This window comes from Lemur catta, chromosome 13 (genome assembly GCF_020740605.2).
Source record: "Lemur catta isolate mLemCat1 chromosome 13, mLemCat1.pri, whole genome shotgun sequence".
Lineage (NCBI taxonomy): Eukaryota > Metazoa > Chordata > Mammalia > Primates > Lemuridae > Lemur > Lemur catta.
In genome coordinates this window covers 82143648-82161032 of record NC_059140.1, presented here as the reverse complement: position 1 = coordinate 82161032, position 17385 = coordinate 82143648, and the positions used below count along the sequence as shown (strand labels likewise).

Genomic DNA, 17385 nt, shown 5'->3' with positions numbered 1-17385 from the left:
TGGGGGTTGGGCCGCCTGCCAGCTGAGAGCCTGCAGGCCTTGGGAGTCCAGCCGGCTCCTCACAGGGTGGCCAGGTGTCCTGCCTCCCCCTGGCCCACAAAGGGCTGCAGCTGCCCAGGGCACGCATGGCCACTAGGCTCACAAAGACACACAGAACCCAGGCCGGATTCCTTATGCATTCTCTTCCTTCTGATTTTAAATCAAACAACGCTTTCTTGAGGCCCTGCGTTGACACCTGCCCTCACCTGTGGCCACCTGAGTGGAGATTACATCATGTTGGGCACAGGGCAGGGAGTTGAGCAGGCACTGCTTCCTGGGGTAGCCTCTCCACAGCCCCTGACACTGCCCACAGAGGGCAGGCCTTGGGCCTCTTGGTGGCCACACCCCAACGAGTCCAGGAAGTCCTCCTCACCCCAGGGAGGGGCCCTCCCCTGGTTGACATAAAGCACCCATGGGCTAGCAGTGGCCCTGGCCACTGGCCTCCCCCACTGCACAGCCCAGGTCTCGCTGGCTGGGCCTGGCGGGGAGGGGACTACAGACCAGCCAGGTCACGCGTGGGGTCCTGCTGGGAGAACCTCTTCCCCACCCCCTCACCTGGGGCCTGGCCTGGGGGAGGGGAGGGCACCTGCACTCTTCTGGCGTGGAGCTGCCCGCTCCCACTGCACCCTTTTGGGGGCATCTGTTGGCAGCAGCATGGAAGCACCGGAAAGCCCGTGAAATAGTGAAGAGATTTTATTCTAATAGCTATAATTACAGTGCTTGTTTGTCGAAATGAAAACTGAAAACAAGTATACAAAACAGTTGATTACTAATCGTGTATTGAAAGCAGTAAGAGGTTCCACGACACCAAATAGACCAGTTCTGAGGTTTTCCCCAAGATAAATTTAACAGCTCCAGCTTCTTCAGTGTTTATCAAAATACAAGAAAAAGAGTAGAGGTCATCTTTTTCGATGGCAAATCGGACCCTTGCAGGCTGAGGGAGAGAAAGCTACTTCACACATGGGTGGGGGGGGCGGGGGTCGCTCCTGGGGCCGGGGCCCAGGCGCCCAGCTTGTCCACACTCCTGCTGGTGAGGCCCCTTCCCGCCTGTGTCTGAGCGGCAGCGAGCGCGGGGGATGCTGACCAAGGGACGAGCGGACCCTGCGTCCCCTGAGCGGGCAGGAGGGTGGCCAGGGGCTCCAGCCAGGCCCCCAGGAGCCAAGGGAGCACGGGGACAAGCAAGGCTATGGAATGCAGGGTGCCCCAGGAACAAATGAGTCACAGGGTCTCTACGGTGACCATGCAGAATTGATGAGAGGTCTGCGTGCCACTGCCTCACGTCCCCGAGGGGAACAGCCGAGCCAATGGCTGGCATTCAGGCTGTCGCTGCAAACCTACACTAAGCAGGTGGGGTCTCCCTTCTGTGTGTTCAAGTGTTCTCGACTTGGATTTTAGCTATTTTAAAAAATGCACTGAGTCTGGGTTAAAAACCAATAGATCTCAATACAGCCCTCCAGCCAGGAGGGCCCGGTGCTCTCGGGCCTAAACCCCTCTCAGCACTGAACAGTAAGTTGATTTTCCTTTTTACAATAAAAAAAGCTGAGTAATATTGCATAGGAGTACCAGAAACTGCCTCATTGGAAACAAAAACTATTTACATTAAATAAAAAACCTGGTTGCAGGCTGCGTCTGCCACATTTACAGCATGGTGCGATGCACACTGTGACCAAACCATGGAGACAGCTTCTGGCACTCATACCACAGAGTCGCACGTTTGCCACATGAGAGTGAAGCGGAGGGCGGAGAGGAAGGGGGGTGTCGCGTTCACTTCTGGTTCCGGAGCTGATTGGACAGCCAGTCCAGTCCTTCATAGAGCCCGTCCCCACTGGTGGCGCAGGTGGCCTGAATGTACCAGTTCCTGTGGCGGAGGGAGTGCAGCCCCAGCTTGTCTGTGATCTCGGCCGCATTCATGGCGTTAGGCAGGTCCTGGAGGAAAAGAGGGGTCAGCAAGGGGGCCTCCCTGGGGCAGAGAACAGCAGCCTCGCCTGCCTCACTCTGCCCTCATCGGCCTGGCACCTACCTGCTTGTTGGCGAACACCAGGAGGACCGCGTCCCTGAGCTCATCCTCAGCCAGCATCCGCATGAGCTCCTCACGGGCCTCATTGACGCGCTCTCGGTCATTGCTGTCCACCACAAAGATCAGGCCTGCGGGGCAGCCAGCGTCACACCAGCCCTGGGACAGCCCACCCAGCACACCCACAGGCCACGGGCCCAGCTGCCGAGGCCCGGGTGGGCCCTGGTGGTCCTGTGCCCCGCCGGGAGGCTGCTTCCCTCACCTTGTGTGTTCTGGAAGTAGTGGCGCCACAGAGGCCGGATCTTGTCCTGGCCGCCCACGTCCCACACCGTGAAGCTGATGTTCTTGTACTCCACTGTCTCCACGTTGAAGCCTGGGCGGGGTGCAGGGTGAGGCAACGCCCACTTGCCCCGCCCCCGCTCCAGGGCCCCGCCCTCCTCTCTCCGCCCCGCCCTCCATGCCCCCCCCGCCCCCGCCATGGCACCACCCCGCCTCACCTATGGTGGGAATGGTGGTCACAATCTCCCCGAGCTTCAGCTTGTACAGGATCGTCGTCTTCCCCGCAGCATCCAGGCCCACCATGAGGATGCGCATTTCTTTTTTGCCAAAAAGGCCCTTGAAGAGGTTGGCGAAGATGTTCCCCATGGTCGTCGACGGGTGGCAGCGACACTGGCCAGGGACACCTGGGAGGGGAGCGAGGCGCTCTGCGTCTGTTACTGTGCCGCTCAGTGGGAGCAGCAATGGCGCTCACAAACCGCCCTGCCACCCACCCAGCCATGCAGGGACTGGCCTCCACTGCCTCCTGGAAACTCCAAGGCAGGGACGTGCCACCCTCCCACAGCCCAGCCAGGGAGAAAGAACCCGCCTCCCAGGCCCCTCGGGCTCCCAGCATCCACCTTAGGATGGAGAGGTTGGGAAGCTGCAGGAAAAGGGCCGAGTCGGGGTCGGGAAGCTGCTGCCCTGTCTCCAGGCCTGCACATCTCGCGGAAGGGATGGCTCACTGCCTGGAGACCAGACACACGCAAGGCTTCCCCTCGCTCCAACTCGGAACCTTCAGGCACCGGAGAGAACCAATGACGCTCTCACCAAAGTTCAGGACAGCAGAGCACAGGGCTAAGGGCCCTGCATACAGGGATGGGGGAGCTCGGGACATGAGCCAGCCTCCACCCTTCATGCCGGGAGCTTTGCAGATGCCAGACCACGGTGAGGTCGGGCGGACTCATCTGGCCAGCTTGAGCCACGGCCGCCCAGAGAGGAGGCGGCTTAGGGGTGCTGGCCACCTCAGGTGCATCCCAGCAGCTGGGCGCTGCCAGGTGCCTCAGGACCCCCTCAGTGGTGCGCTCCCGGGAGGGCATATGCACTGCGTCTGCCTCACACCGTGACCACAGGGTCCACTCCGCAGAGCACAAACATGGAGACACCAATCAAATCGGCTGGCAAGGAACACCAGAGCTGGGGCGGACTGGAGGGGAGGGCTCCTCAGCCAGACACGTCTGGTGGGGCAACAGGAGCTAGCAGGCCCTGGCTGCAAGGCCCGGGAGCGCGGGCATGCTCCAAGCACTTTTATTCCAAACAGGGACTTTAGAAAAAACCGGTCACTTTATCAAATGCTGATTGCTAAAAAATTTGAGATTTTTAGCACCTAATAGTAAAATTAAACACTGGAGGACTTCAAAAAGAAAGTGTGTAGTGGTGCTGTGAGAGCTGGCAACAGGACCCAGGCCGCCCGAGAGCGCCTCCTCCCCCAGGGCTCCTGCATCCTGGCAGTTCTTGGCTGAATCATGGCCGGTGACCGTCCAATGGTGATTTTGTCACGTGTCACTACTGCAAGGAAATGCCTCTTCTCCATTTTTTACCATCCACATGGGCCCATGCAGGCCAGTCTTGTTCAGTGGGCCAGAACCAGCTGTGCCCACTGCTGATCTGACACTGCCATCATGCCACAGGCGGCCCGTGGAGCCCCTTCAAGCTTGACCCAGTGCCCTTTGGACACTTGTCCTCTTTTGGTTTTGAACCACATTATCTACTCAAAAACTTACACAAATTCTGAAACGTACAGAGACCTTTGCTGCGGCAGTCCCTCCTCTGGGCATGGTCAGGGTTCCTAAGCACAGAGGAAGAACACCCAGAGGACAAGGGACAGGACACACACCTGTCTCAACCCCTCCTGCAAGCACTGCCAATGAGAAAACCAAACAACCCACAAACCCGCGCGGACAGAGAGGAAAGGGAGGGAGATGACTCTGGAACCCAGTGCTTGACCAGGCAGAGAAAAGCTGGACCAAACCAAGGCTTGGGGGATGGGCCTCCGCCGCAGGAGGGGAGGGGTCTGGCCGTGAGAACCCACTCCCGTGAGACCCGTTTGGCTCTGGAACCCTGAGATCTCTGTATGCCCCACCAGATCTGCACACAAGCACCTGGAGGCCCCTAAGGAGCCAAGCCCCAATGTAAGAGACCCAAACAAAACAGGAAGGTGGAGGGCAACAATACCCAGACACAACAACACAAGGGAAAACCCTGACCAAGCAAAAACCTCAGAAACCCAAACCACACACAACACCAGCATCACAAATTACAAGGTACCATGTCCACAAAACAAGAATAGGGTATTATCACAAAGAAAAAAAAAAGAGAAACCTGGTGGACACTACAAATAGCCAAAAGAAAAGTTTACAATGAAGGCACGCAGAAAGTATAACAGAAACAAAAATGAATAAAAAAGGAAAATGACGAGTAACTTAAGATGTCAATTAGCAGAAACCCCAAAAAGAAAGAACCAAAAATATTATGGGGAGGAAATCCTTAAATGCCCCCAAATGGGAACCCAGAAGGCTCACTCCAGGCCTGCCGTCAGCTCCAGAGCACCCAGAGGTGAGGACTCAAGCAATGCTCTCGAAACCCTGAGAGCATGACTTTCCACCTTTAGTCCTCTACTCAGCAAAAATGCCAAGCATCACAGGAGAGTAAAGGTACCTTCTGAACCACACGGGCTCCCCCAGGGATCTGGGAAATGCGGAGGGAGGGCAACAGCGTGGACACCTCGGCCAGGCGGCAGACACTTCCAGGACTGGGGCACGCCACCCACATGCTTTTATCGCGGGGATGGGAAACTCTGGGGAACTGGGAAGAACCAATGAGTGGTTCACAGGAAAAAAAAAAAAAAACAACAAGCAAGAAATAAACAGAGAGGGAGGTCCTTTCAGGATTTATGCCAGGCAGGCATGCAGCAGTGGTGGCCAGACCCAGCAGGAAATGACAGTCGGGGTCCTGATGCTGTCAGTGTCAGTGCAGGGACGCCGGGAAGGAAGCCGAGGCGAGTGCTAGGAGCAAGGCCGGTCCTCACTGTGCAAACAGCAAGTCTAGAGTGAAAGCGCCCCGGGGGCCATACGGGCAGGCTGGCTTAGAAGGAAGGGGCACCTGCCAGGCTGACGCTGAAAGGTGCCGAGCGAGGCAGAGGTAGCCCGGGACTGCTTGGTGCACACTGGGCGCAGCATTCATATGAATCGACACAGATGCCCAGGCACTGAGGGGCAGAGGGTGGCCACACTCCCACCAGCCCCCACGCAGGTTAGGGAAGCCACGTCCTGCAGCAGAGACCACACTCAGATCTTTGTCTCTGTGTGTGGCAGCGTGGCCACAGTACTGTTCACGACCCACCCTTGTCCTTGCGTGTCCTCTGCTGCCACCTCCTTGAGCCCTGAGTCTGGTGTCCCCAACAATGCACCAGAGCCCACTGTGGTGGGGTGGCCTCCCTGCAGGACACATCCAACAGGGCACATGGTGAGCAGTGGTCCCAGCCCCCCATGGAGTGCTGGAGCCAGGAGGGTGAGCCTCAAGTCTCGGGTGCCAGGCACTGGCAGGCACCGCTTGGTCTCTCCCACCCATCCACAGTCACACGTACCTGCCCTGCTGCACTCGCAGGCAGACCTAGCAGAATCTCTGCAGTGGGAGAAAGGGCCACAGCAACTGCTGCGGTCACTTCTCCGCACAGGTTCCAACTCATGTCAGGCCCAGCCGGGTGCTGTCACCCTTTCCTCCACCAGTCACATAAGCCAAAAAACCCGTTTTTCAGGTTCATCTGAATGGTCCTGCATGTCAGGAAGCGGCAAACCCTGGCTTTCTTGGGGCCTCCCTGCCTGAGTATGACGTTCCCCCAACAATGGCAAAGGTGGCCTTCAGGCTCCGAAGCATGGAACCATGGAACAGGACACTTTGCTCAGGTGGCTGACTCCTTGAACAGGGTTAGGAGAAACGCAGCTTTGTGAGTTCACACCCGTTCTGCCTCAATGAATGAACCCAACCGAACTGGTTCAGCCCCACAGAGGAAGTGACACGCCCATGGCCTCTACCTGGGCCATCCGCCAGCACTGTCCCACACTGTCCCACTATCCCTTGCAAGTCTCAGGGCACTGCAGCCTGAGCTGGAGACAGGGCCCCAGTCCAAACCAGAGCTGTGCAGGGGAACAGGCTCAGGCAGACAGTTCGACAGTTTGTCTGTTCCCTAAACTGTCAGGAATCACCAGAAGGATGGACACATCCAGCCTGGAGCAGGGGCGGGTGAGCTCCAGGGCCCAGGTTCTGCTTTCTGCTGCGCCCTGACAGGACAGGCTTCTGTCCATAAGTGGGACCCACACGATGTAGATGGGAAGCTGGTGACATACACAGTTCTTTCCCTTTTATTAAAGTCAAGTTCACTGACGGATAAATTATATACAGTAAAACACACACATACAGAGTTCATAATCTCAGTTTCAGTATTTAATTTGAGGAAATTTAACAAAGTTGAAGATTTTTCTGGAGGAACTTATGTACACTATAAAACATTTTCTTTCTTTTTTTTTTTTTTTGAGACAGAGGCTCACTCTGTTCCCCGGGCTAGAGTGAGTGCCGTGGCATCAGCCCAGCTCACAGCAACCTCAAACTCCTGGGCTCAAGCGATCCTACTGCCTCAGCCTCCCGAGTAGCTGGGACTACAGGCATGCGCCACCATGCCCGGCTAATTTTTTCTATATATATTTTTAGCTGTCCATATAATTTCTTTCTATTTTTAGTAGAGACGGGGTCTCGCTCTTGCTCAGGCTGGTCTCAAACTCCTGAGCTCAAACGATCCACCCGCCTCGGCCTCCCAGAGTGCCAGGATTACAGCGTGAGCCACCGCGCCCGGCCTATAAAACATTTTCTTTAGGGGTTTCTGAAGAGCCACTGCCTCCCAGCAGTCACATCAATTATGTGAAAGCGCCATCCATCCCCGACACACGAGGATGTTGATGTAAAGGAGGGCTCTCTCCTTACACATGCGACATGGCCAGGTATTCTCATCTGCACAAACTGCACATCACACCCACCAAACAGTGCCTCAAGCCTCACCCTGCCTGCAAGCCAAACTCTCCGTTTCTGCAGGCCTGACGTTTTCCTGCAGTTGAGTCCTGCAGTGCATTTCGTCACTATTTTGCTAAAATTCATGTAAGAGGAAAACTGGATGAGCTGATGCCAGGGATGGGCAGACACACCTCGTGGGCTTACAGTGGCAACACAGGTGCAAGTCCACGGGCATGCTCAGAGGAGGAGGCAGCAAGACATCCATGGGCTCAACCAGGTCCAGTGAACTTTCAATCAAAGAGTAAGAGCAAAGAACTGCGAAAACATTCTAGAACTCTGTTACTCTGGCCTGTAACTGAAGGCAAGTTCCAAGGAGAGACTGTTCTCAGGATGTTCTACGGAACTCATTAGGCACTAAAGTGCCCTTCTATGCAGACACCCCACACCTGTCAGGATATGAGGGCAGCCCTGCCAGGGAGGTGGCCAGCCTCGAACACGCCTGCCACTTCCCACAGCTGCAGGTCTCCTCAACTATAGGAGGGGTGTTACCTGCTGGGTCTCTCTCAGGTGAGGTGATCAGTGAAATTCAGTTGAGACTGCTCTGTCAGCTTAAAATTCAAGGTGACATCTTTAAATCAGTCTTCATTCCCATAGCTAAAAATGAGTCCCATTCATGTGATCCTACCCCACGAGCAGAGCGCTTGGACTACAGTATGAATGCCAGAGAGCCATTCCTACCGACTATCTACATGTTTATACTGTGTATTTCCCCCTTACTCATATTTTTAAAGTGTTACTATTTCTAACTGTCCTTCTGAAATGTGCAGATGTGCAGCTCTGTGCAAGCGCCTGGTGGGCAGTCAGGACCATCAAAGGCAAGTGTCCCCCGGCCTCTGCCTGTCGCTACAGTAAGGGATTTCCCAGACGCCCCGCGGTCTCTCAGCAAACGGCATCATGGCAAACACTGGCTGGTCCCCGATGTTTTCTCTCAGTGACAGAACTCTGATTTGTCACTGGGCACGAGGCCTCCTCTGCAGCCATGCACACCCCTCTGAGTAAGCTCTGGCTACGGACGCCTGGACAAGGACATAGAGAAGCAGCAGGCTCTCCTCTGGCAGGGAAGGCGTGGATGGCCTCAACCTGACCCCATGCATAGTTAGGGCTGCAGGACCTGCCACGGGGAAAACAGAAACACAAACCCACACTAACCCACAACACAGAAACGCACTGCACAAGCTGAGAATGGAGGAGCCTGCAAGGATTCACGACTGCACACAAAAGCACAGTGGACAAACCACCCTGAAGGTGGAAGACAGCGCACCCCGACCCTGCCCGGCCCTGCAGGTCACCAGCAGGCAGGCCTCCCCAAGTCAGCTGGAAGGAACTGCAAGTTGCCTGTCCATGGAGCCAAAGCACCCGCAGTTCAGACTCAGACTGGGGCCCACAGGGAAGACCACGCCTAAGGCCCTGGGGACTAGGCCTGGGCACTTCCCCCTCTGCTGTGCATGCTAAGAAGGGCAACCACACAGTGCCAGGCACAGACAAGCGGTGCTGAGGGGGGGTTTCGCCAATGCCTGAGGCCTAACTGTCTCCCTGGGGTGCAGTTCCCTGAATCTCATGCAGAGGCCTGGTTCCAGCATTGACCAAAAGCCGAGTCCGCAGTGCCCTTCCCAGCGTGGCCAAGCTACCTGACATGACAAGGCCGGCCTGGGCTTCAGGAGAAATGGAGAGAACCGGGAAGAGAGGTGATAAGGACTCTAATCTCCACGGCAAAGCAAATCTCTGAACTCAGTTCTGTCAATTCACTTCCTGGATGTGCTGCCGCCAGGTGCTTTTCTGGTTACACAGCTCTGTCCACAGGGTTGGGGACACAGTGCCCCAGAGGCCCCTTTCCGAAGGGGCCCCATTCGAAGGAAAAGGGAAATGGAACCAGACAGCCAGTGGTGCTGTCATAAAGTAAACTCCTGGAGCACAGTCACTCCGCAGGCTCCTTCAGGGTGGGACCCAGGGCCTCTCTGAGTCAGGGTAAAGAAAATTACTGCCATGGTGGTGAGTGATTAGGCCAATCTCCAAAACTTGATTTTTGCCTTCAGGGAACTTTCATTTAAAAAAAAAAAATTAAAAACTACACAGCCCCACCTCTTCTCTGAGCAGGAAGACTCTCTTTTCCTGAGAAAACAGGAAAGCCAAGTGCAGCAGCAGGGGCAGAGCCATCACCCGGCTCCCTCCAGCTCCTACCCAACCCCACCCCAGTAAGAGCAGCAGAGGGACAGGGACATCCCCCCAGGCCATGGGAGGCCAGAGTCCTCCTTGGAACCCTTGTCTCTGACAGGCAGCCCTGTCAGAAACACACATGCTTGGTGCCACCCTAGCCTCCCCTCCTAAGGTCAGGTGACAGAGGCCCGGCCTCTACTCTCCAGGTGAGGTTTTTATTCACAGCCAGACCCCTCCTCCCAACTACCTCTCCACTGTGACTCAGAGCAGCTCCCTGAGACACTTCCACCTTGCTGTTCCCCGGCCCAGGAATCCTATCCCCAGTGTGTCCTCCACATAACCAGTAGGGCCACCTACCGCTCTGCTCAGAGCTGTCCCACGGCTCCTGCTACCCGAGATGGGCCACTGCAGCCCACAACATGCTGCCCACGACTCTCTTTAAATGGCCATCTCCAGCATTCCAAAAGGCAGCTAAAGACAAGCCTGGTGTGTATGTGCACGGGGACACACACACACAAGGACCGCAGAGAACCCCACTGCTCTGCCAACCCTGACACAATGGGGCAGTAAGGGAAGGCAACTTCAGAGCCAGGGAGGCGGCAGAGAGCCACCCCCCGACTGCTGGAGCACATGTGCTGGCACCTCCAACCTCAAGGGCACACTGTGCCCATGAAAGAACTATGGTAGCACTTTTCCTTCTGGAAACAGAGAACAACTCTCAATAGGTGTGAAAAAAAACAAAACAGAATCACCCTTGATTAACAAGGTGGTTGCTTTCCTTGAAAATTCAGACAATCTGTTAAAATTACGCAACGAAAAGTTTTGCCTCTGTAGGTACAACAGGTCAGGTTCAGGACTTTACAGCCCAGCTCCCACCACAGGGCAGTCAGACAGGATGCACTGTCTCTGCTGCCATGGGGTGCCTGGGCTGCCTCTCAACCCGAGAACCAAAAAAAAACAAAAAACAAAAACAAAAACAAAAAAAGCTTCCACAAATTCCCAGAGCATCCCTGCTAGGCCGGCACCACACCAGCAGGCTGCCCACCCAGTGCACCCACCGCGAGGACTCGAGGACTCCGTCCCATCTCTGCTGGAGCACCAGCTGTCAGGCCCCTGCCCCCACGTGGCCTCCCATTCAACAGTGGGGCTTCCTCCGCCCAGGACAGGCCTTCCTCCCCACCCTCCCACCACCTTCCGCTGGGCCCCTCCAAAGTGACTCACCATCAAGGAGAGGAGGAAACAATGGCAAAAGCACACTTGTCAGGGCTCACAAAGATCAACCACACAAGCTTTCCTGAAAAATTAGTCTGCCAGGAAAAACCTATGGAGCCAACAATGAATTTTATGCCATTTAAAAATTGCACTTAAGTGTGGCCCAGTTGGAATCTTTTGATTATAAAGATGTGGAAACCCTGGGGCGCTGACATTGTTACTTTCTGAAGGCCAGAGTGTGGCATCTCAGTACCATCAGCCACCACAGAAGGGAGGGGTGTGCGTACAAAATCTGCTTTCTAACCCTGCCCCCAGGTACCCTCAACTGGTAAGAATACATTGCATTTAATCTCCCCAGTAACTTTCAGGATCTTGGATCACTTCATTTGGACAGCACTAAAAGTTATAAATTTTTAAAGCAAGGTTTCACCACCAAAAGTGCCCAAAGATGTAGAATTTTACATATAAATAAATTCTACCATTAGGACTTGCATTCCCATCAACAGAAGACAGGAAGCGCGGGCATATCTAATCGCCTTCATGCCCACTGCCCAAGATGAGTCTAGACAAAATCTAGAAATTATCTTCTTGGTCATTTGCACCTAAATCAAACTGATAAGATACTTTGAAAACCTCCTGTTAAAAATCCTCAGTGGATGCTTAGAGAACCAGAACCACTAAGTTTCCTGTGCAGGGTATATGGTATTACAGAAATAAACTGACATATGACACTAACGGGAAGATCTTAACTATCTTACATCTAGTCATGCTACCACTAGAAGCCCTTCTAGCTTGCTAGTATCCCCTTTAAGGAGTAAAACTTATTTTAACAGATTTTGATTAGAAGGTTTTCAAAATATACTATTCTACTGATGTAGGAAAAACCAAACCCAGCTTCTCCCACTATACTCTTCATACCGGAAGTTGGGAGGTTTCTCCCACCCACCAATAAAGCGATCAGTCCTGCAGCAGACACCGGATGGGTGCTCTCCAATTCAATTCAGACGCTATCTACCTGGAGATATCATCACATGCCACAGGGGAAGGGCTCAGTCCCCACACTGCCCCCCATTTCCAATGCCAATCAAAAGACCCAGCTTGTGCTTCTGATGGGGTTCACATGACCTCCTGCTTGGGTTTGATTAATTTGCTAGAGCAGCTCACAGAACTCAGGGAAACACGTCTGCCGGTTTATCGTAAAGGATATTACAAAGCACACAGAAGAGATGAAGAAATGTGCAGGGTGAGGTGCGGGGGATGGGGCACACAGATCTCCCACGCACTTCCTAGCGCACCACCCTCCAGGAACCTCCCCATGTTCAGCCATCCAGACGCTCTCCAAACCCTGTCCTTTTGAGTTTTTACGGAGGCCTCATTACATAAGCATGATTAATTACACCACTGGTGATCAACTCAACCTTCAGCCCCTCTCCCTTCCCGGAAGTTGGGGTGGGGCTGAAAGTCCCAACCCTCTAATCCTGCTCTGGTCTTTCCAGTGATTAGCCCCATCCAGAAGCTACCTAGGGGCTCACAGCCACCAGTCAACTCACTGATGTACAAAAAGACATCACTGTGGAAATTCCAAGTGTTTGAGGAGTTGTATGCCAGGACATGGGAGGAAGACCAGACATATATTTCCCAATCTCACTACATACTTCTAATTTCCTGAAATGTGCATGGATTGAATCCAGTCTCCTGTTTTCTTCATGCTGTAGTGACCCCTGGGCCTCAGGAGTGGAGAATGTTTGCCTCCTGGTGAAATGACAGCTAAAGATCAATCCTATGAACTCTTTCTCCCTGCTCTCCCTCTGCTGACAGCCACCAGGACCGGTTCTGCTTTCACAACATCAAAAAGGAGTCTAGCAGAAAGAAAGGAAACGTAACTCTTTCTCTTGACATTCGCCAGAAACTGCTTTTCAGAATTTGTTTTATACCCTCAAGGTGTTCCTGAGGAGCTCCTGGATGGACAGCAGGGGTGCAAACTCCAGGCCTCAGTTTCCTGCCCAAAACCGTATCTCAGGGGTGAGATCACATCCCCTGCTATAAGCCTGACTACATTTCAGAAACAACCAAGTCTCCAGGAGCAGATAATACAAGAGGACACCCTGATGTCTGGACATTTTGCAGCTGCCTCCTGCTAATTATTCCACAGCGCTTGTGTTACCCTTTTGCTGCTGAAGAGAGAGAAGCAGGAGGGATGCAGCAGTTTCACAGGACCCTCTGAATTCAGCTACAGCCATAAATCATGTTCACCCCTTCACCCCCTTTACAATTTATAAATGAAAAGCCTGAATACCTGGTCTGTCTTCCAACACTATCTCCCTTTCACCGTGTGTTGGTCCTTTTCTGCCTGGGAAAAGTAAAATAAACTTCTTCAAAAGAAATCTTTTTCAAAACCTGAGTGCACTAGCTCTCCACCCTAACACCCACCACAGCCCTCACGCCATCCTTCACTTCCTAGCAGGACGGGGGAAAGCCTTTCCCGAAACCACTTCAGACACAGTGGCAGGACACCGCAACAACCATCCACACCAGTGAGCAAGCGCAGCACGGAAGGGACAAGTTCTCATCTAATTTAAGATCCCAGCTGAAAGGCCTTTCACATTTCTCTCCCAATCACCTCCAGTAGATGTGCCCTTAATTTCCTTTTGCCTGCCTGCGTTCACGGAGCAGGTGAACCGTCAGAGAGGAGACTGCCTGCGAGAGGCAGTAAGCACAGAGGCAGCTGTGAACGGGACGGTTGACACTGTGTGCCCAGTAGAACGCCCAGCAGACCGGTCACAGCTCTCAGGAAGGAGTGTGCAGAAACGCCTGGAGAGCCTTGGCTCGTGAGTAAAAGCAAACTTAAATCCATATATCAAGGTGACATTTAATTGGAAAAATCTGAAAAAAATAGATTCAACTCTCTCAAACCAGTCATATACTGCTCAGCAAACTTGCACAACAGGTTTTTTCCCCCTTGGTTAGGTCTACTTACTTCTAAGATCACCTCAGCAGCTGACAATCCATACTAAATTTTACTGAAGTGAAAAAGAAAGGCCAGATGTACGTTCCTGAAGTTTCAAGTCTGGTCTCGGGCAGAGGCAGGTTAGCAGGTGAAGATGTCTGAAATGGCCTCTCCATATTGTGCAAGAGGCAGAGCGTATGGCTAAACCACATGATCTAAAAAACCAGAACTGCAAGGAGCACAGAACGAGTTTTTGCTTTCTACTAATTTTCTTTCAACGATGAGTAGACAGCCATTGTGTGAGTCAGCTGTTGTCCAAACCAACTGTTTTAAATCTTTTCAACTAGCAAATCTGAGTATCTGCCTCACTGGCAATAGCATATTCCTACTGCGACAGTGATCTGGGTTTATTTTCAACAAGACATACTTGAAAACAAGGGACAGATATTTTCCTGCCCACCAACATGTGAAAACCTGAGACAAAACACCTCTAACGGTGTGGCCGATCAGATTTATTTGTGACTAACATTTACATCACACAGTTCCTCTCAATCTTGGACCCAGCTAACACCACAACCGTTCATTTCAGGATTTTAAGGCTCTGGCTGCTCGTGGCAGTGCTGCTGAAAATTCAAATTTAGTGAGGACACTACCCATGCAGTCACACGTGTTAGACACTGGCTAAAGCCACAGCAGAGCGCCACAGGGGTGGGCACACAACCGCACCGTGGCATCTCACACTCCTCCCAACACACTGCGGAAAACGCCAGAACCACCAGCCATGCGAAACAGCCGGCAGGGAAAACTGCTGACCACTAGTTCTGAAACAAGAAAGAACTACAACCACCCACTCCAATACCGGTAGTGGCACCAACTACGCGACGACTTAAGGGACCACCCAAAGCCTCCAGCCTCCCTCCCTTTCCTGCCCGTGTGCAATTCTGCTCGATTCCTGCAAAGCAGCACCTGCTGTCTGGCCGGAAGGGGAGAGTGCCACCTGGCCGGGGGCTGCCGCGGAGTTCAGTTATCTAACACTCCAGGTACAGCACAACCGTCCAGCTACAATCTCACACGCCATAACCGCCCGGAGTGTGCAACGCGAAAGCGTCGGGCCGGGCCTCTGCAGCCGAGGCTGCCCAGAGTCTGCGCGAGCGTCGTTTCGCAGGCAGGTTAAACATTCACCGGCTCGGACGAGGCGTTCTCATCTACCCCCGGACGACGGTCAAGGAAACCACCCTGGGGTTGAAGCAAGGGTCGACCAGCCCTGCGGAGGCCACCGGGGCCTTGAGTGCCAATCCCAAATCACGTCTCGCGGCGAGGGTGGGGGAGGCGAGGGGGTTACTCTGGGTTCCCCCCGAGGTCCGCGGAGGTGCTCCCGTTGGAGCCGGAGCAGCAGCCCGAGCAGAGCCTGGGGTCCCGGCCCACCTGCCCGCTCGCCCCTCCCCCCAGCTCGCGCGCCCGGAGCAAACAGGAACTGGAGTCCGGAGGCCGAGGTGCCGGCCCTCACCACCTGCGTGACCTTGACTGCGTCTCGGGGCCGCCCCAGCCTCAGTTTCCCGGGCCCGGAGGCCAGACGCGCGCCCGGAAACTACTCGCTCACCCGCCCTAGGGGAAAGGGAGACCCGGCGCCCCCTGGGCCCCGGCGGCCCACTGCCCTGCCCCTTCCTCCCGGGGGTGGCCTGGGGGAGCGGGGCAGGGGCGAGGGAAGCAGGAAGCTGGGGCTTGCTGGGGTACAGCTGGCGTCCCAGGCGGACTTCCGGGCGGCGGCGGACGGGGGCAGGGGCGCGCGGAGGCGGCGAGGGAGGCCAGGGGCAACGCCGGGGGCCGCGAGGAGCCCCCCGGCCCTCCGCGCCGGGCTCGGCCCGCCCCCGCCGTCCAGCCGCGATCCCGGCCCGGCCTCGCCCGCCCCCGGCCCGGCCCCGCCGCCGCGGCACTCAAAGGTCCCCCCGCCAGCCCCGCCGCCCCCAGGCGCTCCGGCCTCGTCCCGGCCCCTGGCCCGCGCCCGCGCCCTCACCTCAGCAGCGGCTGCTCCGAGCCAGGCGTTGGTTTCGCTCCTACAAGATGGCGGCTCTGACGGCGGCCACGTCAGCGCCAGCGGCCGCGGGGCGCGCCGGGAAGGGGCCGTGCCCGCTGCGGGCCCCGCCCACCGCACGCTCGGGCGCACGCGCGCTGACTGCGGGCCGGCTGCAGTGGGCGGGGCCTGGAAGTGCGGCCCTCGTGCGCACGCGCCCAGGGGCAGGGCGCGCTCCCCCTCCCCTGCGTCTGAGCCTGCGCGTCCTCCGCGAGGGCGCCTATTTTGCAGATACCAAGACTGAGGCGGGGGCTGCTCCTCCTCCTGCCGCCTCGGTGGGGCCAGGGTGCTGGCCCACCTCGACCCCGGCCAGGCAGTGCCCGCGAGTGCTTGGCGGTCCGCGTGAGGACCCGAGGGCGCCGTGGACACCTATGCCACTGACAGGCACCACCCGCGGTGTCCCCGCGCTGGCCTCAGTGTTCCGGAGGCCTCAGTGGCCGGGCAGCTGACGCCGAAAAGCAGGCCACTCGTGAAACAAAGGGCCCAAGGATGGCCCTGCTGGGGTGGTGGTCAGTGAGGGCCGGCGGGGAACTGACCTGGCCCGGGGGCCGGGCTGCCCGGAGGGTGGTCAGGGTGGCCTCTGATGGGGTGGATGTTTAGCTGAGCTCCAGCTGAGGTGGAGGAGCTCGCTCTGCCAGGAAGCCCTCCTGGATTGGTCAGAAGGGAAGAGAGGACCGTTGCGGGCCCCTCTCCATGTTCTGCAGGCACTAGGCGCAGCTCGGGCCACCACCCCAACCCTTGTGCTGCTGGGAGGGGTTGGTGAAATTGCTCCCTGGAGGAGGGGAGAAAGTCTTTCTAGCCTAGTGCCCTACGTGTTGGGAAGGGTGGGAATCACCCAGTTTTGTCCAGGCCAAGGCCTCCTGTCCCCCTCTCTGCCTCTGCCCCTGTCATCTAACAAGACCCCTGGGCAAGGCATACTTCACCAGGCTCTGGTGTCTGGGACCTCCTGTGCTCCCCCACTGGGGTCCTTGAATGCCATCTCTTCCTCTACCTGGGGCTCTGGCTGAAATCTCGCCTCCCATCAAGCTGGGGGTGGGCAGCTTGTTTGTTTCCACTGGGGGCAGGTCTCTGTCCCACCCTAAACACACAGCCAGTGCTCACGCGAAGCCCCGTGGAGGAGTGCAGAGACCCCCTGTGGACCCTGGTAGTGCTGGCTCCCCTTGCCCCACAGAGAGAACTGGGCCACACCAGACATCCGCAGGAGCTGGGCCCCAGGGTCCCCCAGGTGGGAACAGTGTGGACACCAGAGCCCACCTCCCATTCCTTTAAAAATTTTTTTTAAAAATTGTGAAAAAATACAGATGGGACAAAGTGTATGTAAGATAGATGCAAAGTTTAAAAATATAATAAAACAGATTCCTGTGTACCCACTCCTGGGGTTAAAAAATGTACCTTCCTCCTGATTCTGTGCTCCTGATTTGGCCCGGCCACCAGGACAAATGGAGTGTCAGGCCAGACAGGAGCAGGGGGAGCCACCCGTAGTCATGTCCAGGGATTAATTCCTGGCCCTGGAAAGAGACTCACTGTGGAGCCAGGAAGTGTTAGGCAGTTACCTGGGGAAACCAAGGC

General features: G+C 55.6%; 1 protein-coding gene across 1 annotated transcript; it reads right to left on the bottom strand.

Annotated features, from left to right (window-relative positions):
- Positions 1–714: 714 nt before the first annotated feature.
- Positions 715–15916, bottom strand: ARF1 (ADP ribosylation factor 1). Its single transcript, XM_045567040.1, has 5 exons — positions 15760–15916; positions 2551–2736; positions 2316–2426; positions 2060–2184; positions 715–1965 (listed from the first exon to the last, which is right to left on the bottom strand). The coding sequence occupies exons 2-5, from the start codon at positions 2696–2698 to the stop codon at positions 1804–1806; spliced, it is 546 nt and encodes a 181-aa protein (XP_045422996.1). The 5' UTR covers positions 2699–2736; positions 15760–15916; the 3' UTR covers positions 715–1803.
- Between the last annotated feature and the right edge of the window lie 1469 nt (positions 15917–17385).

Excerpts from the sequence above, each read along its gene's own strand:
- ARF1 (XM_045567040.1), bottom strand. The coding sequence starts at position 2,698 with ATGGGGAACATCTTCGCCAACCTCTTCAAGGGCCTTTTTGGCAAAAAA. Across the intron at positions 2,427-2,550 it reads GACCACCATTCCCACCATAG|GCTTCAACGTGGAGACAGTG; the intron begins GTGAGGCGGGGT and ends CACCCCGCCCAG. Across the intron at positions 2,185-2,315 it reads CTACTTCCAGAACACACAAG|GCCTGATCTTTGTGGTGGAC; the intron begins GTGAGGGAAGCA and ends GCTGCCCCGCAG.